The sequence below is a fragment of the Ooceraea biroi genome, chromosome 9, assembly GCF_003672135.1.
Source record: "Ooceraea biroi isolate clonal line C1 chromosome 9, Obir_v5.4, whole genome shotgun sequence".
NCBI classification, from domain to species: Eukaryota; Metazoa; Arthropoda; class Insecta; order Hymenoptera; family Formicidae; genus Ooceraea; species Ooceraea biroi.
This window is the reverse complement of record NC_039514.1, coordinates 1,054,765-1,080,434: the sequence shown is the minus strand read 5'-3', so window position 1 is coordinate 1,080,434 and position 25,670 is coordinate 1,054,765. Positions and strand designations below refer to the sequence as shown.

Genomic DNA, 25,670 nt, shown 5'->3' with positions numbered 1-25,670 from the left:
TTCGCACACCGTGAAATGAAATAATTAAAATACCGATGATTTATTGTTCTCACATCGTGATGATGCGTTCATTCGGTCATGATACGAACTTGCATGGAGGTAAATATCGTCGATGCGCGCCCGCGCGGCGCTACATATAAAAAATGCGGCAACGCGTCCGTTTTTCCGAGACGCATCGCCGCCATTAATCATGATTTACGAAAGGAACAATTAAAACAACAACGGATACTCGCTTGTTGTTTGCACTCGGTGTATCCCGTTTGCTCGCGCATAATCCCGCGAACGTCGTCTCCCCTTCCCTTCCTTCACCTCCTCCTCGCAAAAGCGCGAAATCCACCATATTTCTTCGGTCTGTCTATGATAACCTGAGACGGAGCCACGCTATTCTTGCATCGGAAAATTAGGTGAGGGTGGAAGTGAATTCTCAGTTTCTGGAGACGTGGAACTCGCGGAAACTCGTGAAAATTAGAGCAGAGCGTCTGAAGGAAAATTGCGTGGTGGAGCCTCAGTTTCGCGACCGATACCTTCGACTTTTGTAGAAATTAGGTCGTGAAATCGATTCCCCGAGATGCTTGCATGTTCCTTGATAGTCGCCCGCCTCAAAACTGATGTTCTTCACCTGAAACGTTACACCGCGACCGAGGACAATCGATCACGCTCGTCGTTAACTTCCCTCCTCCTCTCATTTCTTAATTATCGGGGACACGGTTGCTAGCTGTATCGATAATATAGAGTAGATTGGTCAACGACCTCAACAAAAGTGTAGTGCGCAACGATTTTGTTACACTCGCGATATTACTGGCGCGTTACGCGTGCAACGTCGAAGATATTAACTTCTGACTTTGCACTTGTTCGTCTCTTGTTTATGAGAAATCCTCATTTCCGTCCAGTTAATTCTGAGGAGCGTCAAGCAGTCGTATATTCCTCCGTTTCTTGCTTTCTTGCTCTTTGCATTTCATAAATTAATTACGCCATCGTTCTTTCGCGTGCAACGGGCAGTGCTAATTCTGCGTTCGCACTTTTCTTCGGAATTTCTTTGCGCCGCTCCAGGAGAGCGTCCTCCGCGCGTAATTTATTCTTGCGATGGAGAAAGTTTTATTCTCCGGAACTCCTTGACTTTGTCTTTGCCGGACTAATTAGTTATCTGTGCCATGAATATTATAGCGTTAAAACCCTGAGATTGCGATCGATCGCGAAAAGTGGAGGATCAGCGTTTGCATTCAGAACGATTGTTTACTCGTTCACAACAATGGCCGCCGTCGCCGCCGCCCTCGTCGTCATCGTCGTCGTCGCCGTCGCACAGCTATCGGATGCGACGTCCGATGTTATTTCAGAAAGTGGAGGACGCGTCGCGCACCACGGAGTCGCCTGATGGAAATGAGCGTAATCGACGTGGTTGGAAACCTGCGATCGCGTCTTATAATCTCGGTTTGATTAGAAAGTCAACATCTTGCCAAGAGGCTTTTGTGCAGATGCGTCGGTTTTTAACAAACGCATCGTGATCCGGATCTCGTCGACTCAAGTCCCACAATGCGGAAGCTTTTCTCATGAAAATACTATTTAGCTCTCCTCTGTGGTCGAGCTTAATTTACATGAATGAAATGAAAGCAAAATTACGAATGTAAAATCGAGTGATTCATTAGACATCATGATAACTTTCGGGATAGGATAGAATTGATTGATAAATTGACAATTGACGGATGAAGTCGCTATGTAATATTGAGAATTATAATAGCTTGCAGAAAACGAAGACTGGGAGGATTGAGCTGGCGACACTGACCCCGCAATCTCGTCCTGAGAATTTCGCGAAAGTTAGGCTGCTTGACGAAATCCTTGATGAATGCTTTCTGGTGCAAACGGGGTCATCGCCACGGTGCAATTCGCACGGAGATTTGACCTTTGAACAAGGTCTGCTAGAGTCGAGGATCGTCGGTACGGTTTGCTCTTTGACGAGGAGCAATCATGGCTTCTGAATGCGGAACATCGTGTCAGCGGATGGCGAAATGAAAGTGAGAAAGAGGCAAAGAGAGGAAGAGAGAGGGAGGGACGAGAGAAATGGACATATATCGAAAAAAAGAAAGAGAAAGAGAGACAGGAGAACGGACGGTTGTAATCGCGCAATTCGTGCAATCGTCAATGACTGCGTCGGCTTAAGCTGTCGAGTGCTCCTTCAGTTTCCGTGTTTGCCGCCGTGCTCTGACTCATTCACTCAAATTAAATACCGCGTAAGAATAGAGAAGTCGAGAAAAGAGGTAGAATACGTTGACACCCGTAGTGGTCTCGGTGCATTTCTCTTTTTTGTCGCTCTCACCATCGACGTGGTGCTCCTGCTTTCCTTTTTTCGTCTGCGGTCGCTCGCCTGATGAAGTGTCGTGCTTAATGATATACTGTAGCGGAAAGCAAGCACATTCCTTTTTTTCCTTTAATCTTCCCTTTCTTTCTCTGTTTCTTTTCTTTTCTTTTCTTTTGGAAAGGTACGTGAACGCAAAGAACGCAAAGTTACAAAGTCGTGGTAATCTTGACGTACCTACGCGATCACGGCCAAATTCTGTTTGTGCTTTCGCATTATGACACTTGCAAAACCAATCTCAATGCAGCGCGTGGGAAACGTAATGGAGACCATTTTACGTAAAACAGATTCGCGTCGGAAATATCAGACAGCCAAACTTTCCTCATCCATCGTGCCACGATTTTTCACTCTTCGCATCGCAGCGAAGACTGCAGAAGAGCCTTCATCGCCGCGCATCAGAAGCCATAGACTAATCGAGCTCGGAAATTACGAAGCTCGATGTATCGCTCAGTTTATTTTCCATTTGCATTTCCTCACGCGCCAACGCTTGGAGGAAATCTCGACAGCTTGAACATTGACAATGACGATGACGACAATTATGACGACGCTGGACCTCACGCGGAAATCGTCGAGACGCCTGACGAAAATTACAGTATCGACATCGTTTGTAGCATAATGTTCGTTCCGGCTGCCGGACAGCCGGACGCGAAATTTATTGCGTTCATCGCACGCACGTGGCGACGACGACGTTCCCAGTGATTCTATTTCGACGTCCATGTACATCCTGACGTTCCCGAGAACGAGCGAACATTCAGCAGCGCGAGTCATCGACCTGTCAGGCCGCCATGGACGCATATCTCGTCGGGCATTCTGCAAATGCGAGCGTATTATGCGAATGGTCGACGCGCGTTGATATTAATCGAGCGCATTTCGGCGCGCCTTTCTGCTGGTACAGTCCACGTTGAATTACATGCAATGCCGTGCGTTTGGGTGACGGTGATTTTTTTGATGCCGATTTCGAAAGAGACCATAACACGCGTGGTCTCTTCGAACGCCAGAAACGAAACGCGACGTGACCGACGTAGAGTGTCTGAGAAGCAACAGGATTGATGTTATGCTGCGATTTAAATGTTGCATTTGCGATTTAATTAAAATTTGTAATTTTTACGGAACTCTGCATTAGAATTTCGAGATGAAGTCTGTTCAACGAGATGTTTGATTAGCACGATTAAACTGCCACGAAAAAAGAAGAGATGACGCGCGCTCAAACGAACTGGCAGATTATTATTGTGATCGTTTTGCCGCATCGTGACAATGAAAAGCGATGTTACGGCAAATGTCATTTGCCTTTGATAAATTACGCAATGGCGAGGGAGATAATTACGCCGCGGATCATAAACACGATGAACAAACAAAGTAATTAGAAAGAATAGATGTCCGGCTGGCCTCCAGCCGATAAAAATGAAGCGGTATCGATCGGCAGGCACGTAATTTTGCGGTTGGCGAACCACGAAACTGTCCTGGCCGTTCACAAATTTGAAAATTTTTTCTCGCCTCGTGTGAAGTTCGTCGGTGATAATCAAGCTTCGTTTTCTGCCGCATAAACTTAGCACCGCACGCAATCTATTATTTTTATTCTTCATTCCTTCCTTTTCTTGGCAGATTAGCCTTTCTATATTCTCGTTTCACGTTCTCAGTGCTACGTGCGACTCTTTAATCCTCTTCTCCCTTCCGACAATCTTTAGATTAAACGAAAGTTCGGTAATCACGCGACGTCTACATTACCTGCTTCGTGTCTAACGTGTCGTTCGAGCCGCGTGCAAACGCGAACGTGCGTAATCGTATTTACAGTTCGCATTCAGATTAATTGGAGTCGCAATTGATTTTCGGATTCCCATCACGTGTCACGAGTCCGGTCGATTCTTCCTGCCGCGAGTTTCGCCTATCGAACTCAGGACGTGAGCGTGGACCAGGCGCTTCGCGCGATTTCCCCGTTCTCGCACGGAATCTTTCGCCCTCCCGGATGCGCGTGTGCGATCGCGTACGCGTATCCGCGGAATGCGATTTCCGGCGTGACACTGCGACCACGGGAGCCTCCGTATGTTATTATACGGCCGGGGATCAATCCCGAATGCGCACGTATGCTGATGCAACGTCAACGCAACGACAAAATCGTGAATTCATCTGGGCTTATGCACGCGCTGAATAATGCACCTGATACGCGCCGAGCGCTCGCTCGCGCGGGTTGTGTACGTGGTTTTGGGTCGTTGGCGGTCGTCATCAGTCGACGTCGTCGTCGTCGTCGTCGTCGTCGTCGTGGTAGTAGTTACCTGGCCTACATTGTGTTTAACGAACTCGCTGCGCGAAAATGATGCAACGTACATCGTGTCATTATGACATTCCGCGGCGCGCTAATTAATTAAGCCAAAGATAATCGTCCCGCTGGCGCCGTTGTTCAGGGGATCACAACAGATGCAGAATTTGACGAAGGTTCATCGTGGTTGCCCACTATAAAGCCCCACTTTGGAGGAGAAGCCCACAAGCGTATCCATTGATCGCGCCCATTAGTCCATGTGTTCATTAGCCGTTTCGATTCCAAGGCGCAACAGATACCTGGCTTTCGCGGTTGCATCTGGAGCGCGAGGGATACTCGTAATGCCATGATGCTAAGATTCGTATCGCAAAGTTACGGTTCCGTATAAATTTGAAAGCTCTCTCTCTCTCTCTCTCTCTCTTCCAAAGCAAATACTTGATTAGTTTTTTTCCTCGATCATTCCTTCTCGTCGCATGAACGTGTGAAAATGCTGTTTTTTTGGCATTATAAATCTCATTGCGCAGCTCGATGCTCCCTCGTGGCACATTAACGAGGAGATTTATCTGGTCGTTCCGTCGATCCATCCTGTCCGTTTTTTCTTGAACTCTTTCACGGCTATTTCTCTCCTCTCTCGCTACTCTCCGTTCTCCGTTCAATGCATCTTCTCCCCTGTCTGCGTATCGGTTTCCCGTTCCGTGGTTCATCGCGATCGAGTTGGCCAAAGAGATTCGTAGTAAATATTGACGTGGACATTGGTGCACCCCCTCCTATCCGTTGTTGGATTTTACGATTCCCGACTCGGGAATCCCGGCGTGAAGTTACGGCTGTCGACCGGGTCGGCTTGAATCAAGGCCGCGTAATTGGAGTTCGCATCGCACGGTTCGATTTGCCTTTACCCTTCCACCACTCTTGGTCTCCCACTCTCACGGTCGAAGGGAGACAGGTCATCGGTTCTTCCCCGCACCACCCTCTGGTCCTTTTCATTCCGCGGAATTAGCGCACGTAATTAGAAACGTCGGCCACTCAACTGCGATACGCGCGAGAATCGAACCCGGGAGTCGCTGGTTCGGTTTAATTTGTCGTATCGTCCAATGGAGAACCCCTCTTCAACGAATAATGTCATTTTCGCCAGATCTGACTCGAAGCCGCGAGGTGCGGAATTGGAGCGCCCGTTTATTAGAGAGTCTCTCGCACTCGATGCTAATTGCTCAGTAATTCGCGACGCCGCGATTCGTTGGACATCCGGGCAGGCTGTGCTCCTCTCGATGTCTAATTACGTGGAATCGTCGAACACTCGACAAGCTGGTAATAGTCGTCGCGTGAAATTTCACCGGTCGCTTCATCCCTTTGATAGAATCATATGCAATCATATGAAATCACTTTTTTTCGATAACAGTCGCATATTCGAAACGCGGTATCTTAGATATTCGCTGAATACTCCAGAAAAACTCTTTTCAATGAGAACAAAACGCTGACGATTCTTTGCACCGCGCGGTATCAGTAAGCTTCCCCTCGGCTTATCTCTCCGACTGGTCCATCTCTGGTCTTCAATTACCCGGGCTATCTGCCGAACGTGACATCACGAATTCAGTGGCAGGAGCTTTATTACAGGCGGTGGCGTGTCGCGATTGACACATACCCGTCCGTGCATTCGAAACGACTCGTCGGCGAGGGCGACGGCCGGTCGCGGTGCGCGCACAATCGCGCGGCCGGGAATTTGCCGAAAATTGCCGGCGCGTTCGTTCGTGCAAACTGGTAGTCCACGTACGTACGCGTGACGTACGTACGTACGATCTAGCCCTGTCGAAGAGGAATCCGATTGCCGATTCCGCGCACGCGATACCGACTTGCACAGATTTGTGCCGGGCGTTTCGCGCGGATCGCGCGAATTCGTCGCGGTGGCCGCGTCGAGCGGGTTGGCTGGCTGGCTGGCTGGCCGGTTGGTTGGTTGGTGGTGCACATCATAAATAAACGCTTGCCAGCAGCCGGATATCCCTCCCGTGTCGGTTTGTCATCCGCGCTACTACCGCGTCGCCGACCCGTGGGCACCCTGCGCGCTGACAAAAGCGCTCGTTGCGCGTTTTTAAAACGCCCGTCACGTAGCGCCAAGCATCACCCTCGGTCGGCCGACCATGCAGCGACCGGATCACCACCGCACCCCTCGCCAACCTCGGCCAACGATCGGTGCTGATGCATCGAAAAATGAAGATAAAAGGAAAAATGGAGGGGAAAAATATTGGCGGAAGACAGTCGCGCGAGTGCGCGAATGCGTGCTCGGCGTCGCCGCGTCTGACGCCGGTTTATTAATTCGCGATATTGTTCGGTCGCAGGCGATATATTCGTCCTGCTAATGTCCGGGCAAACTGGACCTGTCGCGCCGCTGATGCGCTGGATGATAAGCATTGTCAATGCGCCCGGAACTCTGGACGTTGAGCGACGTCGATAACGTGAATTTATAAGTGTTTGTAAATGGCGAATGTGCCGAGGAACTGATTAATTGATTGTTAAATTGCTGACTTGTATCGACGTGCACATCGGTGACGTAAAAAAGATTGTTGCGATTGGAAAATCATGATCTTTTACGTCTTCTAGACTTTCGCGGTTTTTCAGAACAGAAAAACGTTTGTATTGGCAAAAGCTCGCGCTCGAACATCTTTTCGAGGTTTCGAGGTTGATGTTTACGTTTTCATTACGTCCGGATAATTGTGCTCCTCATAACTTCTGCACTGCTTCGCTTGGAAATTAATGGATGTTGGCTCGCGGACATTTACTTTAAATTAGCTTTGTCGTACCAATTATGGGTCAAATTACGCTTAACAGACCGTGCACATGCCAAGCCTGTTAAACGGAAACCACGTTGTTGCGGAAACGCGAGTGCGTTCTTAATTTCGCTCGGTTCCCGTCACCAGTATGACGGCGTAACCATGTGCATTAAAGTGTAATCTGCATACGCTTCGAGCAATTATTATGAATTGCAAACAAGGGGATTACAAGAAGGGATGGTGGGTGCAACATTACGTCGTGCATCGGCACTTTCCCGAAGCGGAGTTGACATAATTGGGAGGGCTTAGTGCAACGATATGGCGAACCGCGCGAGCCAAACTTGCACGAATTACTTGCCACACTTATTGGCACGTACGACAACATTCTCCATCGGTTTCCCAATTTTCACTCGTTTGGCGATATTTAAACTTACGCTAGGATTTGTTAAACTCTCGTCTCTGACGTTCTCTCGAATTTTTTCAATTCCTCAATCCGCTATTTGTAATGTATTTAACATGGCCCTGCAATCCACATTAATGACTGAAAAGAAGAGAGAGAGAGAGAGAGAGAAGCGATTCTTTTTCAGATTCTCCCCGTAAGGTAGTCTTATTTTTTCCACACATTCGAAATTGCGATTTCAACTTATTTTTCTGCAGGGCTTAATCTTTATTGCAAGGGATAATTCGAGGAAAGGATCGCGGGAGAACGAAAAGGGAAATATATTGAATCTGATTAATAATGCATGAAATTTTTCACATGCGAAGTTCGCTGTGCGCAGCTTAGCATACTGTTATGCCGAATCCTTTAATTATGATAATTAAAGTGGTCACGCGTTCTCTAATCCAATGTTTATTTATTCGCCTTTAAATATTCCAGCTTCCGCATCAGGAAATCACGCGGGCCGGTATTAAAATATTCATTAGCGCTCGTAATTTGATGCAACGCGATGCGAAACGTATTAAATTTCATATTTTAATGCGGCGCGCATCGCTTTAGCTAGCCCGCGGGGTGTAATAGTCGAAACGGCGCGGGTGAAACGATCTGGGCATCCCCCGCGTACGCCACGCACGATGAATGGCAGACACGTCGCGCTTCCTTTGATTACAGCCGCTAATTCAAAAAGCGGAAGCTCGGTATCAGTCAGCCCAGCCCAGGAAAATGATTATCCCATATCACGGCGTCACAACGGTTTTACGCGGAACCGCGCGGAGTCACCCCCCGTCCGTCAATTTATCTCACTTGACTCGCGCGCAAAGCGGGTTAAGACGTCACGAGCGTAATAACGCCTCCACAGACGCGACATTCGGAATATTTTCCACGGCCGTAATTGGGAGAGTAATTGAAAAAGTTTAGACTCGTCCGGGCCTGCGCTCTTCAATTAGCGACTGCGCGATTAATCTAGATGCTACACTCGCCCGCGTCTAATCGAATTAATAAGCCCGGGCAGGCACTCCCAGCTTGGATCCAACGGGAAGGAGCAAAAAATACTCTCGCAGGCAGATCGGCAGCGGAAACGCGAGTGCGGAACTTGAAATGTATGTACCTGGTGCGCGCATTCGCTCGCTCGCGCCGACCCAAATTTCCCTTCTCTGCAAATTAGCCCAGACTTTTAGGATCGAGTCCAGCCGTGCGCTCGTCGACGTCGACCGCCGTGGTCGAAATTTAAGAATGCAAGAGGGCTAAGTGCTCGCATTTAAGTTACCAACGTTACCAGATAAATAACGCGACGACTTGGCCGCGGAGCAGCGCACCATTGCCCGTGACGCGGAATACGAAAAGCGACCTGCAAAAATTTCCATCAACTTAATAGCGAAAAAATGAAACGAAACTGAAGAGCTCGTTTCCTGGAGAGCTTAAGCCGATTTCTCCTACGCTCCCCCCCTCTCTCTCTCCCTCTCCCTCTCCCTCCCTCTCTCTCTCTCTCTCTCTCTCTCTCTCGTTTCTTTTTCATAAACAGACGTGAATATTTTCTCACTCTACATAAATAACATTCGAAACTTCTCCACTCGCTCCCAAAAAATTCTTTCCGTGATTCGGATGGGATGGTTGTTTGGAAAATTCGAATCTAGGCTCCCGAGTGCATCGCCATGAGAAAGCCCGTTGTACGCGCCGTGACAAGATTACGGGAGAAGTGTACATACGTGTAATGGGGATGAGAACATCGAACCATTGTTTTCATGGTCAAAGCGACCGTTACTCTTCTTCACCTGTCCATGTGAACGATCGCACGATCGCGCTTACGAGCGAAGAAGGCAAAGACGGTATCGCGCCGACGATCGTTTACATCGTACATCGTTTATTCGCCATGTTGTACGCAAATTTCCTCTTCGTGTCGAATCGAGGATCTCACTCGCGATACCGTGCTTCTTGTTTCATCACATTACTTGACCAGTCACGAACGCGGGGTAGTTGTAATACCACCGGATCGCCGCTATCGATCGCAATCGACACTTTTCTTAATTGAAAATTACACCGCCCGGAGTTGGAAGGCAGATTCATCGCGATCTAAGGTCGAGTGGTCGATAGACGGACCGACAGTAACCGGTGAGCTCCTCAATTACACGGTACGAGCTATTAACTGAGAAGAACAGCTCTTTGGAGTCGATGCGGGTAACACAGAGATGCGTGTGCGACATTAAGCTTTAAGGGCCGATTACGCCGACACTGAGTCGATTAAGTTAGCTTAACTACAGTTAGCAAATCCTGGAGGTTAATATCTAACTCGACGAGTTAACTGGGTAGTTACACCGGATTTTAGCTAATCAAGTTGAAGCGAGTATGGAAATATCGCGGTAAGTGGAGGACGCGGTTCTTAATCTCGCTAAGCAGGAAAATCGAATTTCTGGGTCTTTGTTGAATCGATATCATTATGTTCAAACGCTGATCGTACGTGCAAAATTTGCGGCCGCAAGTGTAATCGCAATAAGAAATGTATGAGAAATTCCGCCGAAAGGTATATCAATATCGCTTTATCAGACGTATACGTAACGCGCATTCTACCTTTGTTCACTGGGGAATTAATCAGGAACTTAATTACCTAAGTGCAATTAATGTGACTGGCTTTGTAGCACCGAAGGTTACTTTGACGAAGCAAACCCGGTCTTGCCTCGAAAGAAAATCCTTTAGCCTAGTCATTTGAAACCGCCGCTTTCGCAACCACGACACACACGCGCGCGCGCGCGTGTGCGTACTTAGCGGGAGCTTCGACATTCGTTCCTTTACGAAAAAAAAGCAAAGCAGCCACAAAGAACGAGAGCGCAGAAACTACTACAAAGGCTGCACACACCGGAGTTATGCTGAACATCGGAAATTAAAACGTATTAAAATGTTAATATCGCCAATGGAGAACGCTAGCGGTTTTCGTCTTGAAGTTTGTTTTGCTTTGTCGACTATTTATAGAGACATCGAGAATGAAAGTAAAATAAAGTATCACTTGCACGATACGTGTATTAAAGAAACCAAAGAAATTAATCTAGCTAGTGCTAGAAATTAAATATTATAGCTTGCGCAAACTTTAATTGTTTAAACAGTAACCAAGTGTCTGGGGCCATCCCCATCATTGTCTGATCAGCAGTCGACAATGCTATCTTATGTGCTAAGTGCACAAATAAATGCATAACAATAAATCGCATGCATTGGACAGGCGTACATACACGCCCTTCGCAACGAAAGGGTTGATGCGATCCTGCTCACCCTGCATCGGTGATCGCTCTGGCTTTCCAGACAGGCGCGACGCACCGGGATGCATCGCATGCAGCGGGCGTCGGTAGGCGTCACTGGGGACTTCGTTGCGAGATCCCGTCGTCGGTATCATTACATCAGAGAGAGCGAGCGAGAGAGAGAAATGATCATTTCCGTGACTGCCGCTGTGGCAGATGTCCCGATACGTCCCGCTGCGCCCGAGACGCATTAAATCTAGAGTACTTCGGAATTAATTACGGAGCTTTATGTCGGATCCGTTTGGATCAGTTTGGCGTTCGAGCTCGGGCTTGTTTCTCCCGTGTACGCGATGACGATCAGAATTGTCAACGGCGAGCGTCACCTCGCGTTGCGAAAGGCTTTCGGGATTCATCATTTTTCTGCGAAATTGGACAGGATTTTGGGTTTTCGTACATAATATTTAGGTACATAATATTTAGGCACGACCGATCTGCGTGACGCGAGTATTCTGCCAACGGAGAGTTTTCGGTTCTGCGAACGCTTTTCCGTTTCCATTTTCGTTTCCTCCGCCGATTTCGCATCCGCTTCGCCCTCATTCACGCCGCCCATTTATAATGCGTCCGCTTTGCCTCCCGCGGCGGTGACTGTCGTCGCGGCTCCCTCGAATTTCAATCATTCGACGTTTTTCAATTACCTCTCCGCACGTGCATAATTCTCGTCGCTCACTTGAAAACGTAAGCCGATGTAAATGGAACGCACGCAACCGCGTTGCACCAGCCGCCGCCGTTGTCGTCCGGGTTCATTGATGCCATAGCTTCAGAACTTGCGGCATGGTCGCATCACGGCATATTCTCCTTGCCAGTGGCGTAGTCGGGAATTTCACAAGCCCTTTGTGCATAGCCTTTCGATAGGAAGGTATTAACCCTCCTGTGCTTATTAATATTCCTCACGTTATTAATATCTCATTCCATTCTTGCGTCTCATCTTTCTCGTCCTTGCTTTCTGCATGCATGACATGACTTTCGATAAATTTAAATTTCGATAAAATATTCCTTGTAGTTTTGAGAAATAGAGAAAAAGTCTTTGAGGTAACCGCGTTATTGCAAATAGGATCAATTAAACGTTACTCTTTTGATAATGTTACAAAAAAGTCTTTAAAAATATCGAAAACTACGCCACTGTTCATCGCTCGTCCGATGTTGCAAGTTACATTCCCCTCGTGGTATGGGAAGCCGACTGCACCATTAGCGTTAGGTAATATCGTCAATAATAATTTTTGCATTAAGACGAGCGTCCCGTCGCGCTCAGGATATCGCTGTTCCGGTTATAGTTATACCTTCCGCGGCACCGTCGACGGGAGGGTGCCGCCGCCCCTCGTGCTGTTTCTTAAAGCCCGTCGTCACGTCGCCAATATATTCCGCCGAGTGAAATGGGATTAGAATGCCAGGAGCCGCAAACGAGAAAGAATGGCGTGTTGCGCTGATAACGACTTTAACGATCACGTAGTAAACACGAACCAAATATGCGTACCATTTCATCCGTGGATCTCCGCATCAGTAATACATTTTTTCACCTCCTTTTCGCTCGTAGCAACGATATTACGGGGGATCCAATCCTTAAGGGACCTTAATGCATATTCGACGTTAAGGGTTGAAAAGTCTCCGACCGCCTGAGCACCGGAAACGCGGCCGCTTCCGATTAATTCCACACTCGCGTTTGATTGTGGGCTCGACAATGCCCAAGTCATATCTAATTCACACCCACATCCAATTCCGGCTTACACCCAGTGTAAACGTCCAAGTTACCGCGCAAACAATCCACTTCCCATCACACAATTAAATTCTCATGGAAAAACCACCAATCGATGGAAAAATCAGCTCGCGAAAGTCGCGAGGATCATCGCACTTGTTAGCGCGCAATTTGCGCATGCAGAACGGGCGCGTTCGCACTCACCACGTTCACTCTTCGTAAAGCCTGTATAGGGGTGCGCTGGTGGACTCGCATCGACGATGTATCGACCTCGTGGCTGTTTCATATCGTGGGCCAACGCGTGAGTAAAATATTCATCGCGCGTCGCGTGACATTAGCTTCCTTCCGCCGCCGAAATTCGGGGGTAGGAAGAGAAGGGTGCATCGTACCCCGGGCATCGACGCGCGTCGCTTAATTTTATCGGCGCGCCGCGCTCTCGTTCGACGGCACCTCGCGGCGCCGCTCGTTTGTCAAATTATCTCTTTCGCGCCGCTTCAATTACATCCGCTGGCGGTGATAAGCGCGGAATTGCATTTGCGTGAGCGGCTGCGCCGCGACGCACACGCGGAACACAAGCCGCGTGTGTACACACAATCGCGTTACGCCAAGCCGCGTCTCTCCTGTCAGGCGTCATTGGCGTTAACGGCTGCGCCCTTCGCGCGTTACACCGACGTTTTGCAAAGTTAATTACCGACGTATGGTGCTCGTTCTCGAGAGGATGTGTGTGTCTGTAACACAGAGAGGGGAGAGAGAGAGAGAGATCTTGGCTTCACTATCTTCCTACCTCTATAACAACATTCACGACGCTTAACTTTGTTCGTTCTTGTCACAGATGCGATATGCGCACGACATTACACCCGCAATCTCTGAAGCAACAGTTAAATTCGACGTGCGATCCGGTCGAATCGACAGATCCATTGAATGTGATCGGTCTGATAAACCTCGAAACGATACCTGGTGTGACCAGGATTTTCATTAAGTACACTCGTAGATTACGCACGTGTTAAAAATAAATTGTTTAAATGTGTCCTGGCTCGCACTCGTGGAACGCACTGCATCGAAATACTTGTTCCGCACGTTCCCGATGAATAAACGCAAATCGATACGTAAGGTCTCGGGGATCGGTGGCGCTTATACGTCAGTCGCTCGCTGCCTTACATTTTATTGCTACGTTTCATCCGAGTGTCATTTTTATCTTCGCGTTTGTGACCGGGGATTTATTCGCGGCGTCTCGGTCCGGCAAGGGAGTATTTTTCTTTGCCGAGGCGTCTTATAAGTCTCATTTTTACCGTTAAGCCGCCCGTAGCGTTTTGAGACGGAAAAGGAAGACGGGAAGGGTGACCGACGGGCGGCGAGAATAAAGTATATACACTCTTCCTCCTTCTTGGACAGAGACGGGGTGATGAGAAAGGGTAATGGAGAGAAGCGGATGGCTCCGTAGCGGGTGTAAGGGTGAGAGACAGAGCTTCTCCTTTGCGAAACTGAGGCGCGCGCGTGCGCGCGCACACACACATATACGTGCAGAGAGAAATAAATGCCACTCGTAGAGCCGCGCGACACCGTTTTACCGCTGCTGGCAAACTGAGCGAGCGAACAGCATCAGTCCCTTAACAGCGTGATCGAGAAGGACGAGGTAGAGAAAGGGAGAGACAGGGAAAACGAGAAAGAGAGAGTGCATGGATCCGGAATGGAAGAGAAAAAGCAACAAAGGGCAGAAAGAGAGCGAGAGCGAGAGCGAGAGAGAGAAAGAGAGAGAGAGAATGAGAGAGTGCGCACGGATGCTGCGGATGCGTCGAACGACGTGCAGACGCATTCGAGCGATTTCGACGGACGCCCCTGGCCTTCTGTAAATAGCAGATAGAAACGTGACACGGTATCGATCAGAACCGCGCGATATGTCGAAAACGAGCGAGTCGGGCACGACGAAATGGCACGTAAGCAGTGACGATAACGGGAGAGTTGCACGCGCGCTCGCGTTTCGACAGTTACCGGCGAGACGATGCCAATGCGTGACGTTACATAATCCTCCAAGGTACCGAGATTTTTTTTCTCCATTTCCTACGCTCTTTTTTTCAATCTTTTTTGCAGTGCAGCGTTAACAAAAATGCTGGCAGAGGTGAAGTTTTTGAGCGATATTTTCCCTTCCATCTCGCTCCCTCTCTGTTTTTTTGTTATTTGTTTGCGAAAAATGTTTGACTCGCGCCTTCTGAATTCATTCGCCCCGCGATAGTTTTAGCGACGGTAATCGCATTAAAAGAGAGATCACCAAGTAGCGAATATCGCGACGCGCGAAAAGCTATTTCTCCGCTCGCAGCACTTGACGCGTGATATTGCGTCCGTAGTTTTATATTATATTAACGCTTGATTACTTCACGCCGCTGCGAAACGCGTCACACGCCGGGAAAATGAATAATATAAATTCTCTTATTTTATTCATTCCATTCCTATTTCCGCCACTGAAAATTTTATATGTCTTACGAGCGGCATGTATGCACGCACATCACACGAAAGGGCGCACACGTGGCCTTTTGGTCGTGGAACTGTCCAAGGAACGGCCCGGAATATCCTGCCTCAGACCTTATGCGGGCGATTTTACTTTGCGCTTCCACGGACGAATAATTCACAAAATTCGATTTCTCTTCGCCCCTCCTGTTGCCTCGATACCTATTCCATCGTAAAAAAAGGAAAGAGAAATACACGTACGAGGAGACGACAGGAAATCGTGAAGGAGCCGTCACGTCGTGTTACCTGTGAGCTTTCCGAATAAATGATACGTTGGCAGGTACCCGTCACCCTATGAATAACGCTGCCGTATCGCGAATCAGAAGAGTGAAACGATGATATTTCGTTGCGAGAACTTTTTCGTACCGAAAATCCGTCAATTTTCGCGCATCTTTGCAGGCGGACATCCGACCGCATCTCTCGCGTTTGAGCGGAAGAATCCGTATTAGTTCTAGCACAATTAATTTATAAATAGCTGCAATTGTCGTTCTGCATTTCGTAAGACAGATTCGCTGATAAACGCACACCGCGCTGAATTACGCGAAATTATCCGACGTTTGCGATGGCATCACACGAACGATCGTAACACACACTGAACTACATTTACACAATTGCAACGAATTAACTAATCGATACGTAAATTGTATCGCAGAAACGCCAGTCAGTCTGTAATGAGCCGTTGAATCGGATACGTATGTACGTATGTATAATCTGAAATTCTGTACGTACAGTCTCAAATATGTTTTGTCAGTCGATTCAATTGCCCTACCTCGACAATGTGCATGTTAGAATCCCGTGAGGGTGATGTGCCTCGTTAAACGCGGGGAAAACTCCTGGACGGAATCCCAGAATAATGCATTTCAAACGTGAAAGAAACACCGGGAAAAAGATAATTAAAGACGTCAAAATTATATCGCGGGATCTTGATTTGACACGCCGAGCGCGCGCCATCATACAGAAATGCAATGTCGAGTGCGTTTTACTGAAAATTACACGTGGAAATCACAAAGTCGCCGGAAAACTTTTCGCCGTATATTAAATGGTACCAGCGAAAGAAGAGCGCGAACTCGTCGGTGTTGGTTGCGGTGCTTTTTTAATGTCTGCCAGGAGATTAAACGTCTCATCGGGAGCCCACGGTCCGCTATTTTTAATAAAGCAACCGACATCTTATTCCGGTATATACGCTCGTCCCGTTCATTCCGCTTCTCTCTCTCATTTGCTCGTTGGATCGTAAGAAATGTCCCCTTCGTGCTCGGACATTTTTATTTCTCCTGTCCTTTCCTCCGTGCCCGCCTCATTCTTTGCGTATCGCGCCGCGAATTCGTCCGATGCCTCGTGAGATACGTGAGTTCTTCCTACGGAAAAGCTCGAGGAAAATGGTGATCTTTCCCCGCGTTATCGAGTTCATCCCCTTTGCCTCGAAGGTGAACGAAAACGTGAACATCCGCGAGAACCGCGTGGCCGCGTCTTCATTCTGCCGTGAAATATGGAGCAGCTGGTTGTACCAGCTCGATGCTCGTTTGATCATTTTATTTCCCCAGAAATGACCGCGTATGCGTTGCATAATGCACGCGGCTGTCGAGACATAAACGGGAGTATTCGTTTTCGCATCGTTGGAGAGGATGCCATGAACGCGTTCTCCACGGCGTTTTATTTAAAAAGCAAGTGCCATGGCGGTAGCCACGACGACATCATCACACGCGTCCCAATAGTCCCTTTCGTAGAATAACCGTGTGCATGGGAAAACCTCCACGTGCGCCATAATGCCGAGAAGTGCGGGTTTCAAATGGTTATGGCCTACATACAAGCGGGATCGGTTGTCCCCGACGTTCTCGTGTCGTCGGTTAAAAGTGGAAAAACATGTCGCGGCTTCGCGACAATTAACCCAACATGATTGCAGATTGACGATGCCGCTACGAATGGACTCGAAACTCGAAATGAAGCCTTTGATTTTCGGTCCCGCCGCGTCCAAAACTCCCCTCGAAACTTCCTGTTCGCCCTGGGAATGTCTTTAATCGAACAAGCGAATCGACGGAACTGGAGTTATCGTAATAACTCTCGAATTCTCCATGAAATATTCAGTAATCAGCTCGATCGAAGCCATTCTTTTCCCGGCGAATAGTTCGTAACGTCCAGTCAGTCATTTGCCCGATCTTTTAAATTTCCTGAATATCTTACTTCTCTTGATTTCGCTGATTGATGCGGTTGGTCCAAATCTCCGCGAAACGCCGGCGCATCCGCGAGCAGACGTATATATAAAATCGAACGGATGCGATCACTTTTATCCGATAAAGCGCATCTCGTTCTCGCAAATACCGCGGTAAGGGAACACCGGTCAAAGACCCCATCGGCCCAGCAATTATTTTCACGAACTTGTTACGGTCACAGTGTCTGCCCGTGACAGAATAACTTCGCTATTTGACGATAATGGCGAAATGACAGGGGCGACGAACGGAGGCAGGAAATCGATTCGAATTATTAAGGCAGAGGAAATATGACACGGCGACACGGGTATCGGCGGAGGCAAAGCGAAATACAATTATGTCCGTTTACCGGTGCGGGATCGGGAAAATACTGTTATGCGCGTAATTAGCGACCCGATTGCGTCCGTGTGTGTGCGTGCATACGTGCATGCGTGCGTGCATATGTATGCATGCGTCGCGCTCGCAAAGCCCCCGCGTTTGCAAAACGGGCGCGCTCAGCCGCGAGATTTATCGACGTCGATGTCACTCGTTAACGATCGCGCGAGATCCAAACGTGCGCACGCGATTTCCATCCGCCGATGATCCATTTGACCCGCAGTGGATTATCGCTCGATGGCGTCCGCCGCGTTATTTTGAGCGTTACCGTGCGCGAGCGCGTAATTAATGCGGGACGCTGCGGTAGCGAGAAAGATTGATTTGACGGATATGACGACTTAGTAATGTGCGTCGCGCGATGCCCGCGTTTTATTTATAAAAGCCTGGCGCAGCTGCGAAAGCCGCGCGTACACCTTCTTGCCGACTTACCCCCTCGAGAGAACGAGGAGTTTTCGCATTGCGACTAATGTCAGTCTAACTGCGCGCACATCTCATACATACGTGGTCCTCAAAAGTTGGATGAAAAATGTTGCAACTTGAAGATTTATCATTGGAAGCATTGTTTAATCACACATCTGGTCAATGGTGTAGACCAATTTGTGTGTATGAGTATCGCAAAATCGAGAATGTTTGTACAACATTTTCGCCGGGGCGGACCAGGATGTGTTATAATTATACAAATGACGAAATGCGTTCTTTCTTCTTCGTTCCTTTTAATACACTATCCGAAAGTAGGTCGCGTCTCGGGAAGCTCCTCGCTCATCAGATCGCTGAGGCATTAAGCAGATAAGTCGTATTGACTCGGCGAGTTTCTCGTTATGGTAATTCCATAATCTATAATTTCTACGTACGGCCGATTGGGAAAATTTAAATTAGTTACAGCTGGTACGAGTAGTGAATCAGAACGAGACCCTGATAAGGAAGCTTCGTCGCACTCAAGAAACTATAGCGAATAATTTTAGTAGCCGATTACATAGATAAAATATATAAATATATAAAAAAATATATAAATATATAAATTTCGAATATAAATAACTCCACAATGATTGCACGAATAAGTGTAAGCGGAGAAAAAGTATCCTGCAGCATTAAAAATATCTGCTGAGAGAGACACATTCCACGAAACGGTCGACGTGGGTCAACTCGAAAGGAGCTCGCGAGTTCATGAGCGTCCTCGTTTCACGAAATGAAACGCGGAAGAAAAATCCGTTTTCGAACAAACGTTTGTCACCGGAAGTACGCGCTGGTGTCAGCAACAGACCTCGGAATTGGCTTCGCGGCGTCATCCGCAAATGTGTAACCGTTCCGTTACACTTTACGTATGTGCGTGGGAAGGGAAAGAAGAACGGCACGGTCGATGAATGCTCGCGACGAAAGGGTCGCGATCTCGCGAACTTCCGGTATTAACCCGGCGTCCCTCAAAAGCGGAGTATTAGCGCGTCGTCGTCGTCGTAACGGTCTTCGTGTCGCGACGGAAAGGTTGCACGCGCGAAACTAGCTTCGTTCCGCTTCGCGAACTAGTTTGCACGAGAGTCGGCGAATGCATATTGTGGCGCTTAATAACTTCTGCATAATTTACGAGAGAGAGAGAGAGAGAGTCGGGAGGAGAAAGAGCGATAGGGTAAAAGAGAGATGTCGTCGATGGTGCGAAAACGCGCTGGTACCGCCCGAGCGGACCAACAATGACAGCGTGAATTCTCGAGAATCTCTCTTTCTCTCTTTCTCTATCTCTATTTCTCTTTCTCGTCACTTCACCGGCATACAAACTACCTTCGCGAAACCCCGAAAAGTCGCGCGGCGCAACGCGGCGCGCAACACCCGCACGGCCGCGTAAATTAACTTTAAGCGCGGTTTCGGGATCGCGAGTTTGTAATTCGAGTTACAGCGTGCTTTGCATTTTAACTACCGCCCACGCCGGGGCTATCGTCGTCGGTCGAAGAGCGACTCGACGACCGTGATTATTCCCGGGCAAGAGGTGGGCGAGCAAGCAAACGAACGAGCAAGCGAGCGAACGAGCGAGCGAACGAGCGAGCGCTCTTTCGCGTCTTGTCGCCAGAGTTGCCTCCACCCCGTCAACGTTGTTGTCACGCTCAGAAAATTTTAATTAACATACGGTGCTCGCTTTACGACTATGGCCTGCTCTGTTCTTCTCTCGGACCCTTTACGATACCGTCGAGGAGACTCTGCGAGCAACGTTCTAGTCACTCAAAGATAACTATCGCATGCCTAAGAAAACATTTTTACATTTTTGATAAAAGTAGATCCGTTACGGTGACGATTAACTAAAAGAAGTAACAAGCTTCACCACGCATCATGATTATTTCTACTCACATGTGACGATCAGGTGCGCGCTGGCGCGGATCGGCTTGATCCGCAGATATCGTCCGACCTGGCACTCGTACTCGCCGTCGTCGGTAAGGGACGCGTCGGTGATCTTCAGGTTGAAAATGCCGGAATTCTGATCGCCGATCAGGCTCAGTCTCGGATGGCCCACAATCTCGCCGTCTGTAACATCGGGCAAGATTTATTGTGCCTGTGTAGTTACTGCAGTGCGAAGCTCGCGGACGACGATCGATCGTTTCCTCGATCGGTGAAATCCCGACAGTTTTAGTTAACGCTTTTTCTCACCCCGCGGCGAAAGGAGCGTCGTAATTTACGAGCGGATACACGCAGCTAATATCATCGCTTTAATTTTAGCCGCGTTTATTGCGCGCTTATTCGGTCGGTATGCGAGCACTCTCGGTAAAACGATGCGATTACGATGGCCGGAAGCCGATGAGCCCGCTGAGTAATTAACCGCTTCGTCCGTCGATAGGTTTGCTCGCTCCATCTCTGTCGGACGCGCGAGGCCTTTTTTTTTATAGCCGAGCGTAAATAATAAATCCACACCGCTGTCAGAAGTCTTAAGTGAGATCGTAAAAGTCGTTTTACGTACACGCCAAGTGTATCCCGAAGTAAGGTACACCGAATCTCGAAAGTTCTGGTATCTCGACTATCGATATATATGTATGTATATGTGCCGAAGTTTTTTCGCAGCATGCAGCTGCATCAGAGATTAGTCAAGTTTTCAGAGCTCCGGAAACTATTAACAAAGTCGTGAACGTTCGCCGAACATTTATGCTACCAACGTCGGCAGATCGTAGGCTCGCCGAACGAAATGAGGTGTTACTTAGTTTAAAAAATTTAGTTTTTTTCTTTTTTTGTGGAAAATCTTGAATGTAAAATTTCAGTTTCTTTGAGGAAATCTAGTTGCTCCATGTAGCGCGCGATTTTGATCCGATTATTAAATATAATTTGGTGTGAAATAAACCGTAATATATTTTAACGATTACAGCAATATAAATCCCTAAATCGGGAAACAAAAGTGTAATAGTAGACGATTCTTGATTAGTGCGTTAATGTGCTTTCGAAAATTTTCGTGTAAACCAATTCCGGATAAAATGAAAATACAATTTCCTATTGAAAACACAAGCAGCTTTTGTTCCGCGTGGTTTTAATTGTTGAATTTAGACCCGGGCGGTTTTCCGGAGGCGTAATTGCACAAATAGCGAATTACCTGTCTTCACTGAAATTTAATATACATGGCATACATGTTTATATACGATAATAAATACGTATTTTATCTCTTATACTCAGTTACATTTATGTATATATTTATATATCAAATAATCTTGCGAAACAATTTATTTTCAAACGGAATTACCGAATTTCCCGTTAAATGCAATAAAATTTTTGGATTAATGAAAATATCGAAATTCGAGAATCATATTTTCTTGAAGACAATGCAACCAAAAACACTCTTTCACTGATTTTCTGTTATAATACCTCGCGCTTGATATAAACGTGAAATTAAAATTTTGCTAAATTAAAAACCAACTGAGAATTGATAAAACGAAGAATAAAATTCGGTTCTTCATTGGCGTTGAATTTTCCGCTGAAATTTCGCTATTTTTGTACGTATTTCGAGCGTCTCGTAATATCACAAAAATTACACACGTGCCTCGACAAATAAATTCTCCGGTGAAATATCGCGAGATCGCTTCCCCGAGAGTGTTCAAGAAAAAAAAAACAAGAATATAAGCGTGACACGATCATATTTCACTTGAACTTACTCTCCTGTATGACGTAGGCAAATCCGTCTTTGACCCATTGGACGGTACCGACTCGGTTTCCCACTTCGCAAGGAATTACCACCTCGCCGCCCTCCAGCACGGAGCTGTTGCTCGGCCTAACCCGGAAATATTGTCCGCCGTCGCCTGTAACAGAAAGATAAAGGTGATTTCGGTTCGGAAGCTGTGCCTCCGGAAGGGGCGATAACGCTCTTGCCCCTTGTCGTTTTGCAAGCACGCTTCGCTCGCTCGATAGAGCGAAGCAAAGTGGGCTGATGTGCCGTAGACTATAAAATTACATCTGCAAGTTTCGCGTCTCACCGCGGAAATCGTTCGCGTCAGATTTACGCGTCGCAGCTACCGACGCGGAGTCGACGTTCGATCTCCTTCGGTGGAAGATAAACAGTAGAAACGGGACTCGTCATTTTCCAATCTCGAGAAACGAGAAAGGCGGATTTATCACGTATTAATCGCCATGAAAACATCTCGCGCGGATGTTTGAGACTGCACATCAGCAAAGAGAGAGAAACGAAAGGGAGCGAAGCGCGCGGTCAGTTAAACCACCAGAAGACGCGAACGTAAAAACTCGCTGGCCGATTAGACGAAGCTCGCGAGCCGCTCGCGCGGAATCGATAACCACACACAGCCACTGATAACCGCGCGGTTATCCAGCATTTATTGCGTGATGATGCATACGCACACTTCCGATTCCGTCACTCGCCGTTCGCCGTGATCCACGGCGGGTTTCAACGAGTTTCGCCAACCCGATCGTCCCGCTTAATTAACTTTAATTACGCGTCGCCCGCCCCTTTTCAGTTCTTGCCGTTGATTATAACGGGAAGCAGGAGACTCTTATCGGGCACGGTAGTCCGCGCGGGATGCTGCAGCGGTTGCGAGCGAGCTCCGGAGAGCTAGCTCTCGGCACAGCTCGTGTAATCTTGCGTTTTTAACGGGCGAGTAAAGTTCTTTAATTGCGATCCGCCTTATTGAGCATCGCTTGCGATGCTCCCTTATGCTAACGCGGATCGATTAGGCTCGCAGCGCGAGCGAGTGAGCGAAGTGGTGCAGGAGCGAGTGGAGCGGCGCGGGAGAACAATAATTATGCTGATAATGTCGACGATCACGCAAGGCCGCTAAGCCTGCTCGATATCGCCGCTGGAAGAATCGATGGTTTGGCCTCGATAGAATCGATAATCCCTGCACACATCAGGCTCGCAGTATTCCACGTCTCTGCACGATGTGCGTAACGCACGAGACAGACAGAGAGGCCTGCCGCGTTACGCGTTAACCCGCGCGTGTAAATATTTCCCTTTGTCCGCCTCGCCGTTAGAAGCGCACTCGAGCGATCCGTCCACGTCGTCGCCGATCGACGCTTCGCATCTATTATGTAATCAAACGACGTGAATTGCATCTCATAATTTTCGTTCGCCTCGGCGAATCAAGCGAAATGTGAGACCTAATCCGGTCTCTGAGTGGCATTTTGGATTCTGTTTCGTTCCATTTCTCTCTTTCTCTCTCTCTCCCCCTCTGTGTCTGTTTTTCGAGGAGCTTGAAAAATTTTACATGATATTTTGACGTATGAAACTTGACATATATATTTTTCAACAATGTTTTCACGTGGCGGCTTATCGTGAGAAATCGATATGCACGCATTGCAAGAAAAATGTGAAAAAATTGGTATAGGCCACGTGAAGTGATTTACTATTGAATCGTTTATATTGGAAAGGGTATAGTTCACGTTTTCGGCCGAATTGAATCACAATGCTTTTCAATATCTCAGCTCTCTACACATGTTTTGTCTGAAAGGGACACGTGTCTCTCATTCGTCATCAGGCTGATACATGCAGATATATCTCGCGAGTTCCACAGTTATCCAGAGTGAATGGCGCAGGTCACGTTATTAATTATCGCCGCTAATTGCGTTTTAAAATACCGACTTTTGAACGAGCAGTTTTAATTTTTTTTTATCATGTGTTCCGTGCATCTGACAGAGCAAATTAATTAAAAAATTAATATAACAATTAAGTTAACAAAATGAGAATTCCGTTACCTTTTTATGTCATTGCGAATAAATTTGATCGTGTGCAATACGCAAACATTTCACGATCGCAAATTATTTTGAAATAATGTCAGAGGAAGATCTTGATCACTGACGCATCCTCTCCGGGCTCCAAACAAACTCTACATACAAACACATAATGTACTGAAATTAAAACGAAAGCGGCAAAAGAGCCACGTTCCATGTGCTTGGATGTCATTTTCGCGCTCGCTATGAAATTCATGGAACTGTTTGCCACCCGTGGCGGCCTTATCAGAGCTATTTAGTAATGCTATCGCAACACGAAGATTATAATGAGGAGTAGCCCTCAAACATGGAGACACTCGCGTCCCTTGTATTTTTCAAAGAGCCATTAATTCGCAGGTAACGGATTGCATTTGGTAGTGGATTCTGCGATGACACGCCTAAGCGAGTGCTCGTCCGTGCAACGCGCGCACACGCACTTGGGACGATTCATTCGGGATGATCGTCTAGAGTGAACCGTGTAAATTGGGTTTCAAGCGGTCGCCCGACCCGCACGAATTTACGCAATCCCGCCGTCCAAATGCGACGTCAATAAAATATAGACGAGCCGGCCGACTGGCTGTCCGGCCGGGCGGAGGTCTAAACGCGATTCGACGGGCGTCGTTTAATTTTGTAGCGCGGCCGCGACGCGCGGTGGACGCTCGGATTCGTCCAAAGGGATTCGATGATTGGGCGCGATTGTGGAGAACGGATTAAAACGACGCCGGCCGGCCGCGGTCGGCGGACGAAAACAGCGGCGGTAACGAGAGACACGAAAATAAAGTTTATAATTGAGTCCGCGTCTCTCGCGGGCCGCGGCATTATCCGAATAAAAATTTCATTTAGAGAAAAGGGATCGGGCAAATGAAAAAGCAAAAGGTTAGCCTGCACCCGTGGGATAAACGTTTCACTCGCGATGAGAATTTGTTCAATGCTTGAAAGCTATCTGCGGCATTCGGCATTTGATAATAAAAGGCGCTCTTTATTAGAGAGAGTGTAGTTTACTTATCAACAATCAGTTTCCGGTTTTTGTTTATACGTCATACCAGAATTTTCGTTCGTTCGAGTTTGAAAGCTGCGATTTGTTGTTCAAGACGAGAGCAGATACGTAATAATTAATGAGGAAGAGGAGGGAGGAAGATAATCTCGCAGCGATTAATATATTTAATATGCAGCATGTAGGTAGATATGTTACAAATATTGTAAAAGCAGCACGTGTTTTACACACACGAATGGATATTTCACGTGTACATAAATTACGATACCATTGCATTCTGAAATCTCGTGAGTTGTTTCAGTTCGCAACGCTTCGTAGCGGATTCGCCGGCATGCGATTCCGAAACTGGCACAGCGCAAATATCGATTAATCTTTTTTAACGCGCCGATGGAACGCCGATAGATCATCGGGATACGTCGCAGCGTTATAACGATTTTATATTGCCGCGATCGCATGCAAAACCGGTCTTTAACACCGGAAGGCAGATAAATAATCGTCAGCAAGATAAACACATCTCTACAAGCATGCAGAATAAACGTTCCGTCATGACACGTGCGTGCGTGCGTGCGTGTGTGCGTAAGGACTCGTCCGCCGAGTGCTTTAAGTAAAATTTATCTTAACGTACCAAAGCTTTCAACGCAAATT

The 25,670-nt window shown here is 47.6% G+C and overlaps 1 protein-coding gene across 4 annotated transcripts in view; it reads right to left on the bottom strand.

Annotated features, from left to right (window-relative positions):
- The window catches only part of LOC105276208 (nephrin), a 235,158-nt gene that overhangs the window by 34,666 nt on the left and 174,822 nt on the right, over positions 1–25,670 (bottom strand). For all 4 annotated transcript variants that reach the window (XM_011333650.3, XM_011333649.2, XM_011333653.3 and 1 more), the window contains exons 2-3: positions 21,970–22,113; positions 20,189–20,362 (exon numbers count right to left, since the gene is read on the bottom strand). In XM_011333650.3, the coding sequence (XP_011331952.1) occupies positions 20,189–20,362; positions 21,970–22,113 (318 nt within the window). The remainder of the gene's footprint in view (positions 1–20,188; positions 20,363–21,969; positions 22,114–25,670) is intronic.